This window comes from Syngnathus floridae, chromosome 13 (genome assembly GCF_059516105.1).
Source record: "Syngnathus floridae isolate MCC-2025c chromosome 13, RoL_Sflo_1.0, whole genome shotgun sequence".
In the NCBI taxonomy this organism is placed as follows: Eukaryota; Metazoa; Chordata; class Actinopteri; order Syngnathiformes; family Syngnathidae; genus Syngnathus; species Syngnathus floridae.
Window position 1 is genome coordinate 3,630,394 of NC_142425.1, and position 17,568 is coordinate 3,647,961.

Genomic DNA, 17,568 nt, shown 5'->3' on the forward strand with positions numbered 1-17,568 from the left:
TCGATGCATTTGCAACGACGCTGCGCATTTCCCAGAACATGTGGAAATACCGCAATGATGCACCGTGAAAAGAGAATTGCTAAAAGAGGCAACGCTCTTGCTGACGGCCGATCCTCAAGGGAAGAAACAAACAACATGTCTTCAAAGCAGCAGTGGCCGTGATAATTACCGCCTAATTTTGTGATTCCTTTCAATTAAACTTTGACGGAAATCTCTCTCAGATGACAATAGTGACATGATAATGCAAAACACAGTTACCTGCAACATCTCAGATTGCAAATTATTGGGTTCTTGCTCATATAAAGTAAACCTTTATAAATAAAAGCGAGTTCAAAACCTTTATACCTTCCTTTCCGTTTCGTTTGCAACAAGCTTGCGACCAATAATAATATTTTCCTCAATTTCTTTTTGCTCAATCCTACCGTCATTGCCTTACCTCAACCACAGTTTGACATTTTGTTTTTTTATGTGGAGAAGAGCTGTTGAATGTGAGGGAATGACCTTATGTTAATAAAAGTTATTTTGCTCTTGAACAGTTTGTCCACAACGAAAAAGCTTCTGTCCACCTATCGACTTTTTTTGTTTATATTTAAAGTACTCCTATTTATTCGACTGATGTATTCGACTGTGTATATTGTGTCTGTAGAGGAGGTAGTACCAGGAGCATAAGAATGTAAAATGGATGTGATTGTGACTTTGGTTTTCATTTTCCAGAATATGCCTGTGCGTCTTTTTATCCCCGCATTACTTGTCCTCGGCGTTGACACCACTTCGTCTGGACGCACCTAGAAACCGTGCGTCAAGCCTAGTTTTTCTTCTTCTTAACTTTTATTCTGAAAGCAGCGCCTTAGAACGGATACCGGAAGTGAGCCCGTGCTACAGGAAACGGTCGCGACAGCTAGGCAGCGAATCTCTCAGTAAGTTTCCTATTTCTTATCTCATGTTAAGTGCAACGTCATTATTCAATTGTTGCATGATAATTAAAATCCTGCGCCATATTCAAGGTCACACGAAACACAAATAATCAATAATGATATGTTCTCTGTGTTGACACAAATTCAGTGGCCACCCTCGATTTAGCATTGAGAAATGTCAACAATGCAGATGATGCCCCTTCTATGTCTTGTCTGAAACCATTGATCGCCAGTTTTGCTCGCTCACTCTCACTAATTTTGGGGCGATGGAAGGAAGTTGTTTATTTTTGATCGAGGGTCTTTCTCTTTCGTAATATTGATTGTCTATGACCCCTCCCTAAGCGTTACGGATGGCTGGATGGGTACATGGGTGGATGTTTGTATTTAATCATCACGTGAGTGCAAGCGATGTTGGAGGAAGGGTCACAACATGTCCCATTTCCTGCAGACCTCCCATGACAAAAAATGGGTGGCCCTGACTGTTGGTTTTGGATAAATGTAGTGGTTTGGCTTTTGAAACAAAATGAAGTCTTTGCTCGACTGAGAATGCACAAAACGAGTCTGACAATTTTCTCCGTTTGGCAGATGCGACGTCTCGTTGTGCGCCCGGTTTGTACATCAGATTTTTTCTACAATTAGGCTGTTTATTAGCAACTCAACTACAGTGATTGAAGAAATTACCTTTAGATCAGTGGTTCTTAACCTGGGTTTGATCGAACCCTAGGGGTTCGATGAGTCGATCTCAGGGGTTCGGCAGAGCCTCCACTGTGAAGGTCCGAACACACCTGATTTATCGTGTAAATTTGTGATGATGCTTATCTGAACTGGTCTCTCAAAGGCAACAGCAGAAGTCACACTGATTTGCAGGTGTGTATTTTGTTGTGAGTTCATGCATTGTGTTGGTTTTGTTCTATGAACAAGGTGATGTTCATGCACGGATCATTTTGTGCACCAGTAAAAAACATCGGTCTTGAATTTGAAAAGAAAAAAACAAAATCACTAAAGAGGGGTTCGGTGAATGCGCATATCAAACTGGTGGGGTTCGGTACCTCCAACAAGGTTAAGAACCACTGCTTTAGATCATAATAATGTAACATCTGAAATTTTGAATACGGATTGTTATTATTAGTTACAGTGTTGAGTTCTCGACAGAATCTCACAGCAAATAGTTCTCACCCTACAAACTTGTTTATATGAAAAGTGTTGACTAATAAAAGTTGGAATTTCTCATTTTGCCATGTGACTGGACGAGGACGTCTGTCTCCAGTCGGGTAAGACACAAAAACAAATTCAGCATTTTGTTTGTTGTTCTGGGATTTTCATTTGGGAAACGGGGGACTTGATTTCGTCGAGCAAAAAGCTGAAAAGTGCCGGAGGCTGACAAACAAGTGGGCTGGGCAGGACACTCTTGTGATGAAAGAAAACAGACTTGACCGAGAATTTGTGCCTCGATCATTTTTGAGGGCCAAAATCTTTAAATTCAAAAGCTTCGAACAGCAGTTGGAGTGAAGCAGTGACGCTCTGAGACTAATTCCAAACACACCCATGATGAGGGAATGGGTTCCAGCTCGTTATTTCTTGGTCTCATTTTTATCTAATAAATCTCCCCCAAAATTCTAACTTGTACTTTTAACCCCCCAAAATAAGGTGTCAGCATGTTGTATGAGAGAAGACTGTGTTTGGGGATCTTCTGACATCACAGCATCGTCATCACTCCTGTGCCAAGAAGATCTCGCTAATAGCTTTTCAATCAAGACTACAACATATGTCTCGGTGCCCATGCTGCCCTTCTGCGTTTTGCGTGTGTGATCTTGTGCACCTTGGTTTTGTGGAGCGAGGGGTCTGGGCAGTGTTCCCGTGTTCATGTGTAGCCTCTGGAGTAAAGTAAACACAGCGGCTCTTTTCGCATCCGCCCGTCAGCAGGCGCTCCCTCGGCCTACGCCGGAGACCACACACCCAGACCACACATGCGCACACACATGCATACACACACGCACACACAACACACACATATCTACACGTTTACACGCACACACGCACACACACACTGGTATGTCCACACGCTGTCCACTGTGCATGTGTGCAGTGCCTCCAGTTTCTTGAGTTATTTTTCCCCAAAGTTATATTCTTGCACTGTATATTCTTTTAATAATTTTAGTAATCGACTGTTTATTTCATTACTTTGCTTTTAAATTCTTCTGCCCCACCACTTTACTTTTAAATGTTTTCCATACTTTTGCCTGCATGTTGTCATTTTTAACATTATGTCTAAAATGTATTCAACGTAAATAACGCAGCATTGCTTCACCTTTGCCGTCATTTGAGCTGCTAATAATTTGAGGAAGAAAAATGTCTCAGGCATAAGCCACTTTGCGTGGTCGTTTTCGTCCAAGTTTACGGCGAGTGCTCGTTGAGGGCAGGTTTATTTATTCTGAGCTTTGAGGTTTACATTCTTTCTCCCCCTGCTCTCGGCAGAGCCGTTCCTTGCTTCTCACTTTCCTTTCTGCTGTCTTACAAATAACTCTTGCAGAGCATATTTTGCATTGTTTGGAAGCTGGGGGGGCCTTTTTTTTTTTTTTTTTTTTTTAATCGGTCAGTTTTGGGATGGCTTTAGTTTAACAGTGCAAAATTGGCCAACTAAAACTATCCAGTTGTTATTTTAAATGCTGAAATGTATTTTCCAGCCTGAAAGCACGATTTGATACCCAGTGCAGCAATATTGCATGGGATCTTTGAAAGGGTTACTTTTGGCTTTACGATCTTCGTGTCATTGCGTTTGCTTTTCCAGGTTTGGATCCGCCTGACGCACCTGGCCAAGAGCAGCATGTCCCGTGCCCGTCCGCCCCCGCTCGTCACGGGCATCTCGCCCAAGGAGGGTCCGGCCTGGACCAAAGTTACCATCCGTGGAGAAAACCTGGGCTCGGGCTCAGCTGATCTCATCGGTAATAGCCTCAGCCCACATGATGGCAGTCTCGCATTTGATCTTTGCTTTCTCCTGCTTCAATTCAGGTCTGTCCATATGTGGACATAACTGCCTGCTGACGGCGGAATGGATGTCAGCCAGCAAGATAGTGTGCCGCGTTGGCCCAGCAAAAGATGACAAGGGCGAAATCATCGTCACCACCAAGTCCGGAGGCCTCGGGACCTCCACCGTGTCGTTCAAACTGCTCAAGCCGGAGAGGATCGGTAAGACAATCACTCGCAAGATGGCAGCCATCGCCATCCTGTCATTGTTTCACCCTCCACTGTAGAGATAAATGACATATTTTAAGAAAGCCTGCTCACTTCCAATTTGGTCAGAAATAAGCAAAATATGAATAGTGGATGGTTCAGTTGTACCACAGGTTTGTTTATTGCAAGAAAAATCCTGAGTAACCCGGGGGCCTCACTGTCCAATATTGACGGTGCTGTTAAGATGATCGTCTTGTCGCACCGGCAGGTATTCTGGACCAGTCGGCCGTGTGGGTGGACGAACTCAACTACTACGACATGAGGACGGACCGCAGCAAAGGCATCTCCCCTCTATCCCTCCGACCCAACAATCCACTGGGCATCGACATCGACAAGTACGGAACACGTAACAGAATTCCATTGCCGTAAACACGCCAAGTTCTGTACATCTGGCCTTGTTTACATCATGAGACAAATAAGATCTCTCCATATGCAGCTTTGGAAAGACGTGGCGGCTGCCAGTGACCACAAAAATATAATTGTTCAGTGTGAATCGGGTTTTTAATCAAAGCTTCAGGACTTGTGTTGCTTTCTGGTCATCACGCAGGTAGAAGGCAAGTTTGAGATACAAATCATTGGTTGATGAAATAGTTGTTGTCATTTGGACTTATTTTTCTGAGCTGACTTGTGTTTAGTGTGCAAGCATGCTTGTGCTTGTCCGCGCGTTCTCGGGTGCTGCCTATCGAGTTTGGATAGGATTTGGCTCATTAGTTGAGATCAAGCTTGCCTAATGAAGCACGAGTTCCTCTCGGGTTCCTCTCAGGCAGCACACATTTGGCTTCCCACGCCAAACTGGAGGATATTTTTGTGTTGGCGACGCACTGCCCCCTGCTTACAATAACAAAATCTGACAGTAGAACAGCGCCACGGGTACTTAATAAAATGAATTGCATTCAGCATCAATGCGACATGCATAGGAGGCATCTGCGAAAGGGTTTTATTCTTATAACACCCGTGACTCCAAAATGTTGAAATATTTCCCTGATTTAATTTTTTTTTTTTTTTTTTTTGCCATAGAGGAAAGTTCCCCCTGAAAGACCTTGAGATGACATTTCCAGGGATGAGTGGTGACTTCACCAGTGAGAACTTCTCTGCGACCTGGTATCTCATTGAAAACCACGCAGGCTCGAGGTATGATTCTATGTTTGAAATGATTCAAACGTTAAAACCTGAATTTTTTTTTTTTGCTGGTTAATGAAAGCCATGCTTTTGTTTCTTAGTTTTGAGCACTTGAAGATGGCCGCCAGCAATCTGAAGAAGCAAGCCAACAAGAAGAACGAGGGAAGTTTGGCCTACGTTAAAGGAGGACTCAGTACCTTCTTTGAGGCTCAGGACGCACTGGCAGGTGAAAACCGTGAAGATGTCTTGATGTAAAGTTGGATGGCGCTCAGTGGCTCGCCATTTAGACCCTGCATACTTTCAAAGCGTGAACATTTCCTTCACTGCTCTCAAAGACTTCTTGTGTTTATGCCACAGCGACCTTCAATAGAGACACAGAGGCTGCTTATCCTTCTCGTAGATTTTTTCCTCTTCTGACGCGAGTGGCAACTTTTGTGGGTCTTTTAGTTTTTACGTGGCCAGTAACCGGGCAGCCATGGCCGCCCTGTACAAACGGTGTAAACGGAGCCTCGGCTTGTCATTTGTACATTTTGATTGTTTACTCTTTTATTCTGCTCGAGCCACTCTGTTACTTCCTGGGGCTATTTATAAGCACACTTTCTACCTTTGTCATTATTATTATTGCTTTCCGTATATTTGTGGCCCATTTGGGAGAACGGCAATGTTTTCATAGTGTCCAAATAAACAGAGTGGCACAGCACAATGCGAGAGAGAATATTAGGATTGCTCAAGATGATAACGGAGCCAATATGAGCAATTGGAACAATGCGCTGAGCGTGCCAACTTTGTGCCCGCTGCCTAGAAGGGAAACTTACAGTTTGCGCAGCTTGTGGGGGGAGTGTCAACACGTCACAGTCCCACCTGATGCAAAGCCACCCTCGAGAACTTATTCTATTTTGTATTGGCTGAACACATTTTACGTTCTGCTATGATGCTTTCAACTCAGCAGCTGACTTTAACTGAAGCGGCTCCCTTTAAATTTAGTGCAGAGATGAATCAATAGTTTTTTTCATGATTATTATGATCATTGTTTGGTCCTGGCTAAATGTTTTGGTTGGTGCCAGTAGGACGTATTCTGAAATATCGAGTGGAAGGTTTTGGACTCGATTTCGCCCTGAGGCCACACCTCTGAGACAGAGCTGCTCTGGCTGAGAGTCCGCCTAGCTTTGTTGTGAGTGAAATGTTGAAATTGGAGGTTTTGTATTGTTGTGTCAAAAGGAAGTGTTCGAGCGATGCAGGAAACAGAACCGCTCATGTGTTCCAAAAAAGCCCATTCCCAGGGCCGGTTCCCCCGAGCCCCCGGCCCCGACAGGAGTCAAAACATCTCCAGCTTTAGAAAGCGGCCGGGCCACGCTGTATTTTTATTCCGATTCATTTTTGTCCCTCAATAGTTGCAGGAAGGGAAGCTGCGGCTCTTCCTCAAGTCGTGGCGGAGCGAGTTATCCGGAGCTTGACCCGATGTTTAGCTTGGATGGAACGTCATCGGCCCGTCAGTGTCTTACACGCACGCGTGACACGCAGCTGGCAACAGGGCGAAAGGGGACAGCCAAGATGTCAAGCGGCGCACACGCTCGTTTTGTCTTCTTGTGCGTCCAGTCGCATTCTTCTCTCTACGGCCCAAAGTCTTGCTTAAAACAGCCACGCGAAAGGTGCAAGAAAGACAGAAACCTCCATGCTGATCATATTAAAAAAAAAAAGTATGTTTGTGGAATACTTGAGTGTCTGCCTTGATGCTTCTGTGCGTCCAAATGAGCCCTTATAGTATTTATTTGGAAAGCTCTGCCCCGTCCGGGTGGCTCGGTGGCTCGGTGGCGCACTGGGTAGCACGTCCGCCTCACAGTTAGGAGGGTGCGGGTTCGATTCCACCTCCGGCCCTCCCTGTGCAGAGTTTGCATGTTCTCCCCGAGCCCGCGTGGGTTTTCTCCGGGCACTCCGGTTTCCTCCCACATCCCAAAAAACATGCTTGGTAGGCCAATTGGAGACTCCAAATTGTCCCTAGGTGTGAGTGCGAGTGCAAATGGTTGTTTGTCTCTGTGTGCCCTGCGATTGGCTGGCAACCGGTTCAGGGTGTCCCCCGCCTACTGCCCGATGACGGCTGGGATAGGCTCCAGCACGCCCGCGACCCCCGTGGGGACTAAGCGGTTCAGAAAATGGATGGATGGATGCCCCGTCCGTCTGTCCGTCCATCCGTCTTTTTGCGCCCCCCTCGCTCTGCTGCCTCCAAGCTTTGCTAACGGTTGGAGGGAAGCACGAGAGGGAATGAGTGGACACTTCCCTCCTCATCTTTGTGTCTTTCATCCTCATTTTGGAAAAGTCTCCTTGTTGCATATTTGAATGGCTTGACAAGTATTTGGAAGGTCCGCTTCCCCGACTCTCCTCCCCTTTGTCAATAAACTGGCCGTGCGGCTCTCAGCGCCCGGCAGCCCACGACTGCACACCATTTATTTATTCACTGGGTTAGCCGCACCGCTCGCTCGCTCTCTCGCTTTCGCTGTTTGATCCCCTACTCACTCCTTTTCAAATTCATGAAAAGACGTTGATTTCTCTAAATCATTTAAGCCGTCAGAGAATTTTGATTTTTGGCTTCTTCTTTGCTTCCAATTGTGTTTCTCCAAATGCTATCTCTCCCATGCAATACTTTAACAAAGTCAAGTCCATAAATTGACTTTAATCTTTCTGAAATTGATTTTTTTTTCATATATTTGTGACTGTGATTTTCTTCCCCTTTCACAAGTTTTTATTCATTATCTTTGTGCTTTAAAAACTCCTAACTTTTCTTTTTTTATGTTCCAGCTATCCACCAAAGGCAGGATTCTGATGGTACTGAACGAGTGGAGGGATCAATGACCCACCGGCTGGAAGTCATCCTCAACAGTAGACCTTTTTTTTTGTCTCAGCCTTTCATTTTTTTCACATGTTGTGCTGTACTTTACATGCAAAGTCTTTTCTTTCTTGCTCTCTCTCTCGTTCACAGGTGCAAGTGAAACGGCGGACACGCTTTTCCAGGAGGTTTTAGGGCGGAAAGACAAAGCGGACTCCACGCGCAATGCACTCAACGTCCTGCAGCGTTTCAAGTTTCTTTTTAACCTGCCGCTTAATATCGAGCGCAACATCCAAAAGGTATGACTTTGATTTCTTTGACGAGTGGAGGACATAAACGTCTCTGTAACTGATGCGGCTGGCTCCAATGTTGGGTTCAGCTGAGTTCACTCCTAACGTTTTGTTACAGGGAGACTACGACGTGGTAATAAATGACTACGAGAAGGCCAAATCTCTCTTTGGCAATACAGAAGTTGCCGTTTTTAAAAAGGGTAAATGGCAATTCCCTTCGTTTGTATGCTTCCGGATAAGCATCAGTGCATAATCATCTTTCTCCTTCTGCTCGAAAGTGTATGCGGAGGTCGAGACGAGGATCAGGGCTCTCAGGAGCCTGCTTCTGGAAAAACTGCTTCAGACTCCCTCAACGCTACATGATCAGAAGAGATACATCAGGTCTTGCGCTTTTGAATGTATTTCCATCCTAGTAATATCAAATCTATCCGGGTAGGTCCTCAAATGATGCTTTTCCTCCTCGATGGATGTTTTCCAAGGCGAAACCGCAGAACAGTGCTGCGGCATTTTGCCATTTTGCTCAAGTCCCCTTCGTGTGGCGAGCCAGAGATGCGTGTGTTGATGCTAGCTAATGAGAAACAAGTGTGCGGCTTTGTTATATGACGACAGCAGGAGGAGCCGAGCCGCAGACCAGAGGATGAATCATGTCGGGAACCGCAGGTTGCCGAGGGAAATTAATTGCTGACAGAAGGTCCAGCCAAGACTGCTGGGGATGGATGGAGGGATGGGATTGGGTGGATTTTTGCTTTGCATGGGCTGCCCGGTCCCTGTACCCCATAAAGAGCGGGGTCCACTGTGTTGTCGGTCAGAAACCAGTAGATAACAAATGTATACAAAAACCTCAAAGGGAGTGAAGCGAATGCCACAGAGCGCAAGATGAATTAATGTGCCTGTTTTGTCTCCTTGTGAAGGTACCTATCTGACCTGCACGCTCCAGGTGACCCAGCGTGGCAGTGCATCTACGCCCAGCACAAATGGATCCTGCAGCTCATGCAAGACTGCAGGGACGAGTTTATCGGAGGTCAGCGAGGTAAGCAACGCACATTCAAAACAAAAAAACCATTTGAGCATTTCCTGTGAAATATCCAGAGATTCGGAAGTTAGAGGAAGCCAGCCGCCTGTGACGTGGCATCCTCGGTGCGCATTCCCTACTCCGTCGTCACCCTCCTCTACTGTCCCTGCGACTCGAGGCCCGCGTATTTATTTTTGCTTGAATGTCTGAATTAGATAAAGCGAGCAGATTTGGGTTTCAGGGCTTGGCCTATCTAGTGCAATTTCTCGTACAGCGTCGTACAGGAGATGGATTGAAACAATTGGCGGCGACTAAAACAGGCAGCACAAAAATGTCCAGCATGAATCGTGATTCACCAAGCACACACGTGTATACATTTCCACTCCACATCAGGCATTGAAGGCAAAATTACAAGTGGGTGGCTGTGCCACTCAGGCTAGTATATATAAACAATATAAACAATATAAAATATAAATGCAATATAAACACAACTATACCCCCCCCCCCCCCCCCCCCCCCACGTCGTCTTTCCTGCTCACCTCTTGGCCCAAAGCCGCGCCTCTTCAAATCTTGGCGAATCCCTTCGGCCAGGCAACCTTCAAGCGGTCACCATTAGGGAAACCACATCCACTGCATGCCTCCGCCTCCCACTTCCCCGAACTCACCATTATCTGGCAAAAGCAAATCGCCTTGACTTTGGCTTCTCCTTCCACTTTTCTGCTCATCACGTGTTCCAGCGTGCAATCAAACATTCTGATTTTGTTCACATGCAGGCATCGATGTTCTGATAACTGTTTTAAGTAGGGGCGAGATAGCCGTTGAAGTTGCTTCCGTATGTAGGAATCTCAACGTCCCCGATCTGACTGCGGCTGATTCAATTCGTTCTCCGATTTCCTCAACGGCGCTTCTTCTGCCAACGTCAATACAATTTGCAGGGAAATTAGTTCATAGGAAAATAGTTTTGTCAGCGATTAATTGGAGGGACTGCGGTGTTCCCAATTTGACAAGGAGACATGAGGTTGCGATTAGGCTCAATCAGTGCGCGACTTTACAAGGGTGCCAATTAACACCTCTTTGATTGCTGCCTCCCACGGCTCCATCGGAACTCGACCGTGGAACAAACTACCCTTCAAATGCAGCGCTGGCTCACAAAAAAAAGAATGTACCTCCCGAAGCGTAATAGGACTCCGAGGGAGGTTAAGAGTCGCTTGTATTATTTTTTTTTTTGGTCCCTTCACTGTCGCTCTCTGTCTGTCTTGTCGACGCCTCTCCGCCAACAGCTGGAACAACAGCAGCTCTCATTCCTCTAATGAGAGAAAACATTGGAGTCAAAACATTTTACATATCTTGTGATGTCTGAAATATGAGTGATACAGACTTTGTTTATGTGAAGCACTGTGCGTCGCGTTGTCTGAGAAACACAAACGGCCTCAATCCTAGTTGTCATACAAAATGAACAAACACAACCCTGCTCGTTGGGCATCTTTTTTCGTCCATCTTATTGTCAGCCAGTGAATCTTTTCTAGTTGTTGATTCAGTGTCTATTTGGAAGGTAGCACTGCAAGCCAGCTGCGGCACTTGCTGAGGTCCACATGATGTGGTGAAAACGCAGCTCCATGTTGCCATCTGCTGGATTTCTGCTCTCAGATGAGCTGAAAGAGCCGCCGCACCGTGTGTGTCAACCTGCCGCACCCCAGCCCGGCTCGCACTGAGCTTCCCGCCCTGTTTCTGAAACAACAGGTCGTCTTGTTAACAGCGGGCCGGGCAAGGGTTGGCTCGGAACAAAAATAAAGATAGGTACAACCACTGAGGCGGGACCGTTTAGTGTGAAAGCCCTCTGAGATTATGGAGGAATGTGCAAATATGAAAATGAGTGATATTGGTATGTGTTCCTTTGAGTTCACAATTCTGCTACCGCCCCCTCTCCTCATTTTCCTGTACATTTCAGTCTGTGCCGGAGTTCTGGATCTGAATGGGGATAGCCGTCCGTCGGCTCTCGGCAGGCTGGGCCACGCATCGTCATTGAAGAGAGGCGCTAGCCTGCAGATGACACGACCGAGCAGTAAGTAGCGCGCACCTGACACGTTCGGCGCAAGCATTTCTTTGCGTGCATATACATGTTTTGGTTGCAGCAGGGGCTTGATTTGAGCCCATAATAATCCTGTGAATATTCGGGAAAGCTTTACAGCTTCACTTGGGTTGCCGCAACTCTTCAAAGTTCTGAACGGGTTGATTCACAAACGACTCGCGTATCCACCCTTTTCAGATTGGCGCTTTGAAAGCCCTCAGCAGGTGCAGTTTGTGGAAAAGCTTTCGGATGCGATGATCGGCCAGCTGCCCAACTTCTGGAAGCTTTGGATTTCTTACGTCAATGGCAGTCTTTTTAGTGAGGTAAGAACGTCACACCGTGATGCCGTTCAGATAGCAGAGCTTCCTTTTGTCTCCCCCATCACTTCTGCAGACTGGAGAGAAATCCGGACAAGTGGAAAAATCCAAGAAGAATGCGCGACAGAGGCAGAATGACTTTAAAGTACGCATGTCTTCTGAAGCCGCATTCAAGTGACTTTGGAATCCAAGTTCTCTTGACTGTTGTGTGTGTGTTGTGTGTGTGTTGTGTGTTGTGTGTTGTGTGTTTGTGTGTGTGTGTGTGTGTGTGTGTGTGTGTGTGTGTGTGTGTGTGTGTGTGTGTGTGTGTGTGTGTGTGTGTGTGTGTGTGTGTGTGTGTGTGTGTGTGTGTGTGTGTGTGTGTGTGTGTGTGTGTGTGTGTGTGTAGAAAATGATTGAAGAGGTGACCAATCGCTTGGTGAAGCTCGTCCGCGGGGCACTCCTTCCCACGACGCTGCCGCCAGCGGAGCAGAGTCTTTATGGAGGTTGGGAGAACAAGACAGAACTTCCCGGGATCTGGCTGACGCAAATCATTCACACTGTCAGGTCAAAAGACAAATTGGAATTCGCTCTTTCTTCAAGTCAAGTCCATAATTTGATGGCTGCTTCTCTTGCAGGGGTTGTTACGAAGCTTTGTCCGCTCTGGAGATCCCAAATGACCTGCTCCAGGTGATCCAGGATCTGCTGCTGGACTTGCGCGTTCACTGCCTCATGGTGACACTGCTGCACACCACAGATGGTGAGGGAGGAATCCCTCACAGATTTTCTTTTGCCCGCATTTTTCTGCCTGCCTGACGTTGGCTGTGAAAGCACTCCACTTCGATTTAAAACGCAAGCTAATCATCAACAATCTAGTGCTAACACATCAACCTTCACATACAACTTTAAAAAGAATAATAATAGCGGAAGTTTTATGGGTCTAAAGCTCAGTTTCACTTGTGGTGGAGTCTGGTTAATTTGAGAAGAGTTACTTGCTTTCACATGACTGCTATTTGACTTCAGTCAACTTGCTTGAGAGTTTTTTTTTCTGTTGTTATCACATTGTGGTTTTATTTAAGCCACGCCAATTCTGTTGCGAAGGCCTTCTACGTGCGAGAAATGCCCTGTAGTTGGCCTCAGCCAGAATCAGCTGAGATCTGCTGGGATTGGCTCCAGCGAGCCGTCTACAAAATGACAAAGCGCCTTTTTACATTTTTTGTGTGAACCGTTCAGCTTTCAGACAGGGCTTTGCTCTTAACAGCCACATCCACAAACAAACAAATGAAGCCTCGACAACATTTCAAGACGGCTCAAAGAATGAGCGTGTTGTCAGATTCTCCGTATTGTCCTCGAGCAATCTCTAATTGGAATCTGCTTGCGTGCTTTTCAGATGTCAGGAACCTTGCCGAGAAGGAAGACTGGCTGGTAGATAACGAAGGCCTGACTAAGCTGGTAAGGACGCACGTGGCCTATTTCATTCCTGAAGCTGTTTGCAGACATTTCTCTTTTTTTGTCTTCATCCATTTCCGTGTCTTTCATTAACGGTCTGGCCAGCCTTCTCAGTTTGAGCAGTGTGTGGTCCACATGCTGCAGTCACTCAAAAAGCCTCTGGAGATCAAGCCAGGAGAGATCAACGTAAGAAATATGAAATATACTTCTGCATCCACTGACTCGGCCACAGACGGACTGACTGACTTTTTTTTTTGGTTCGTGTGTTTTCAAAGCGCAGCGACTTTGACTTCCTTTTCAGAATTTTGCACTTGAACTTTTCAACCTTTCCTTTGTAAAACATTGCCGTCAATCTACGGCTGCAGAGTGGCTGCACACGCTTTTAGACAATACCGAAGGCTACTCATCAAAGGTTTTTCGGAGTTACGATACATCAAACAATTTAGCCCAAATCGGCAAGGCTACAATCACAAGTATGCCTTCATCGTTTGATCAACCCAGTTACACATATTCAACGCAAACAAATCTCATACAGACGCCAATCAAGTAGCAAATATACGCAAATGATCTTTTCTTTATGCGCCGTATTTCCGCAGATACTCCAGCTGGACCAAGTTCAAGACCAAGCCACAGACCTCTGCGTGAGCATCATGAAGGTGAGTTTGTTTTTGTCTCAAAACACTCAATGGGATGCGTGAATATTGCAGCTGCCGTGTTTTGAGTTGAGGTGTGCGTGATAGCTTGTGATGGATATCTGTCAGCCCGCTTATGTGTGTAGCAGCCCAGTTGTGTGTTTCTCCCAACACGCCTGACCAGAATGCCCGTGTTAGGTTTTCATCAGCTGCCTGGAACAGCTCAGCAAAAACACAGATGGAGAAGTGCCAACGTCTCAGTAAGTGCTGCCACATTGTGGTGGGCCTCTGTGAACACATGTTAAGATTCTCTCTCTCTCTGTGTGTTGTAGCGTTGCCATGGATCTGTCCTCTCCAGATCGCTTTCACAGCACGCAGGAGTGCCCCAGTCCAACATCTGTAAGCATCCTCTTTTCCATCATGTTTTCTTTGAAACTCGATATGTCATGTAACTGACGGCAACAGTCGACCCGAATCATTGCAACCGCAAAAAATGTTATCAACTTATGTGGACGAGAAGCAAATACATCCTCCTTTCCTGTAAGCCGTCAAATATGTTCATCGGGGGAGGGGGGGGGCATTTGCTGTATACAGTGCTTCTGGTAAAGGTGCAGATGGGGGTTTTCCCTTGCCCAAATATGACTCCACTCCACTCACCTAAGTTACACATTTGCATCATGTGTAGGCGTCTCCTCCCCAACAAGATTTAGCATTGAAGTAGATTAAAATTAAATAGATTAAGATTAAAAAAAAAAAAACATTCGTAATTGGTCTTTGACCTGTTGCTTGAGAGGAGAATGTGCGGATCCAACAGAGTGTCTCTTCCATTCCATAATGGTTGATGCATGTGCTGCTGCTGTCTTTGCAGGAACAACGCTTGCTGATCATCCTCAGTAACTGCCAATACCTGGAGAAACACACCTTCCTCAACCTGGCCGATCACTTTGACAAGCACTGCTTGACGGGCTCGGACAAGATCACACGGGTCAGTGGAAAGTTGTGCCTTCTCACATTGCTGTCATCTGAACGGTCAATGAGTCAGCCGCTCTTTGCTGCGTCTCGGGCTGTCCTCAAGAAGCACGTTGGGATGTTTCCGTGAAGCGCCGCCGAGATGCGTTCCGCTCGGCTTTATTGTACCGCATCAGAGGCCAGTCACAGACACGATGACTCATGTTTGAGTCACAAAGCAAAAGTTCAGTGTAACCTTTTGGTAAAAGTCCTTTCTTTGAAAGCTCAATTTCCATTTTGTGAGGCTAGCAGAGGATGGATTTGGACTGAGTGCCGCTTTTGCTGTTGTCCGCCCACCAGGTGAGCGTGGCGGCTGTTCGGGAACTGGACGAAAAACTCTTTGAGGCTTACGTGGAGAGGAGAGCCGACCCCATTGCAGGCTCCCTGGAGCCTGGTATCTACGCCGGCTACTTTGACTGGAGAGACTGCCCCACTCCCACAGGTACTTTGACACCCAACCCCCGCCAGGAAAGGAAGCGCTCGTCACGCACAGCGCAGGAATTCCCCCAAAACCCAGCTTGGCGACCCATTTTGAAGCCCGTACACTAAAGGGCTCGTAGGAGGAGCGTTGCGCTTGCTCGTGTCATGCGGCCTGAAGGCCTTATTCTGAGATTGTTCGGGAGCTCACACTGCACGGTCTTGGCCTGAGAAAACACAGATGAACCCTGTTTGCATAGATGTGGTTTGCCTTAGCACGGAAATGCGTGCCTTCGTGCGTGAGAGAGAGAGACGACATCTTTTCAAATGATGGTGAAAGTGAAGTTGAACCTTGTTCTGCTTTGGTCTTTCGAGTGTGTGCAGGCTGGATGTGAAAGAGGAACATTTTGGAATAGTGGACCGCACTTGTAGGATATGCAACTTTCGCTTGTTGCACACCCATGTGAGAGTTGTGAGAGTTGGTAGGCACCATCCAGTCGAAAAACAAACGGGGCTAATTCTCAAGATCGGCACGGTTGCCTTCCGCCCAAAGTTAGCTCAGCTCATCGTCTAACCCCAAACTTAATCAACGGGTGGATGGACCTCCAATTTGTTTGGAATTAAAAAAATAGTTCCCTGCCTATTGGCAATATTTGGAAGCAACAGTTTCTCTTTCCCTGCGGTCCAAAATGTGCACTGAAATAAATCACAGTTAATGTTTTCAAACACAAAACAAAGGAGCATTGATTTACAATTGACAAAACACTCCATTTAAGAAACAAAAACAATTTAGGACGCAGTGTGTCTTTCTTCTTCAGGCGTGAGAAGCTACTTAAAAGAAGCGCTGGTCAACATCATCGCCGTTCATGCTGAGGTATGACGCCCAGTTGCATTTTTTCTTTTGCTGCCGCCTTTCCAAATAGTGTCATCTGTCTGCCAGGTCTTTACCATCTCCAAGGACTTGGTCGCTTGTGTCTTGTCCAAAATCCTTTCAACGGTTGCGGACGAGATGTGTCGCCTTATGCAGTGTGTGTCAAACTTCAGCAAAAACGGCGCCCTGCAGGTATTGCCATCGCACACATGCCCCAAGCGCAAGCTGACTGCTGCCGGCGGCGAAATGTGTCAGATGGCTCGCTGGCTAACATTTGCACCTTGGACCTCCATTTTTAGGCTCGACTTGAACTTTGCGCCCTGAGAGATGCCGTCGCCACGTACCTGAATGCCGAGAGCAAGTAAGTGCGACACGCGCGCACGCACCCATGCATGAACACACGCATGCGGGCCGCCACAGACAGGAACTTACTTGGCTCGGTTCTTGAGACTGCGTGTGTTTGGTACGCACACACATCTTAACAGTCATGTGTGGCTCACTACGATCCGTATTTATGTTCCTTGGTGGCTTGAGAGAAAGGAAGTGAAAGCAATCTGCTTCTGCTGTGTGCATTGGCTCGCTCGCGTCTAAGTGCAAAGTCATTTGGTATCGTTGAAATGATTTGTTGCCATGGCAACCCTATATCACTCAACAGCCGTGCTCGACTTTGCTCCTTCTTGATGCCCGAGCGTCTCTTGTGTTGTCGATGACATTTTGCTGGCATTCAGTTCAGTTGGAGGCTATTTTTAGATGATTGCGCCAATCAAACTTTCATCTTTAATTGACAGCTTCACCACACAGAGCTCCACAATGCGGATGGAAAGTGGCCCTAAACGTACACATTTAAGAAGGCTGGCTTCAAAACAGCCCGATTTGTGAAACAAATTGGAACCATCCAGAAAGTTGGGTCAAACTTCCTGGATCAGTCCAATTTTGAACCAAGCCTATTTATGGCCGTACACTCACACACGCGCGCACACACGCGTACACACACACACGCGCACACACACACGCGCAGAGTGTCTATTTGTTGCTGTGACTAACTTTGAGTCTTTTTTTTCTCAGTGGCAGCTTCCACATGGCTTTGGAGGCCCTTCCTCCATTATATAGCGCATCAGATAAAAAGTGAGTGTGCCTGTGCCGCGCACGTTCTGCTCAGATGTTCTTCCAGACTTGTAATGCATCGCGTGCGTGTCTTGTGCCAGGTTGCTGGAAGAACTCTTGAATATGTTTAAGAGCAGCATGCGCCTGCAGCTCACCTGCTTTCATCCCGCCTACGTCCAGCCTGTCAAGAGATAAACTCCAGCCGCTCTTGTGCACGACCGCAACTTGTGTGTCACTTTCGTTTTCCACATCAAAAACAAGCTGGAGCCCAAATGTTCAAATAAAGTTTTGCTCCCAAAGCCAAAAAGGTTCAAGAAGCACAATCCATCTGAACAC

General features: G+C 46.6%; 1 protein-coding gene and 1 long non-coding RNA gene across 4 annotated transcripts; one reads left to right on the plus strand and one right to left on the minus strand.

The window, feature by feature from the left end:
• The first annotated feature begins 814 nt into the window (after positions 1-814).
• exoc2 (exocyst complex component 2) lies at positions 815-17,539 on the plus strand. Of its 3 annotated transcripts, none has more exons than XM_088394316.1 (28): positions 815-917; positions 3,703-3,856; positions 3,924-4,100; positions 4,354-4,480; positions 5,163-5,276; positions 5,366-5,490; positions 8,058-8,138; positions 8,239-8,384; positions 8,494-8,575; positions 8,654-8,756; positions 9,287-9,405; positions 11,336-11,449; positions 11,654-11,778; positions 11,849-11,917; positions 12,161-12,318; positions 12,390-12,511; positions 13,142-13,203; positions 13,306-13,386; positions 13,797-13,856; positions 14,031-14,092; positions 14,165-14,231; positions 14,701-14,817; positions 15,141-15,282; positions 16,058-16,131; positions 16,198-16,320; positions 16,428-16,489; positions 17,194-17,253; positions 17,334-17,539. In XM_088394316.1, the coding sequence occupies exons 2-28, from the start codon at positions 3,739-3,741 to the stop codon at positions 17,425-17,427; spliced, it is 2,784 nt and encodes a 927-aa protein (XP_088250442.1). In that variant the 5' UTR covers positions 815-917; positions 3,703-3,738; the 3' UTR covers positions 17,428-17,539. The 3 variants fall into 3 exon arrangements, with proteins under 3 accessions (XP_088250442.1, XP_088250440.1, XP_088250441.1); XM_088394314.1 differs by lacking the exon at positions 815-917 and adding an exon at positions 1,505-1,523; XM_088394315.1 differs by lacking the exon at positions 815-917 and having other exon boundaries at positions 16,076-16,131.
• Positions 11,125-14,959, minus strand: LOC148388137 (uncharacterized). The gene is made up of 3 exons (XR_015862147.1): positions 14,612-14,959; positions 11,505-13,359; positions 11,125-11,427 (listed from the first exon to the last, which is right to left on the minus strand). It is a non-coding gene; the product is annotated as an uncharacterized LOC148388137 (long non-coding RNA).
• Positions 17,540-17,568: the final 29 nt, after the last annotated feature.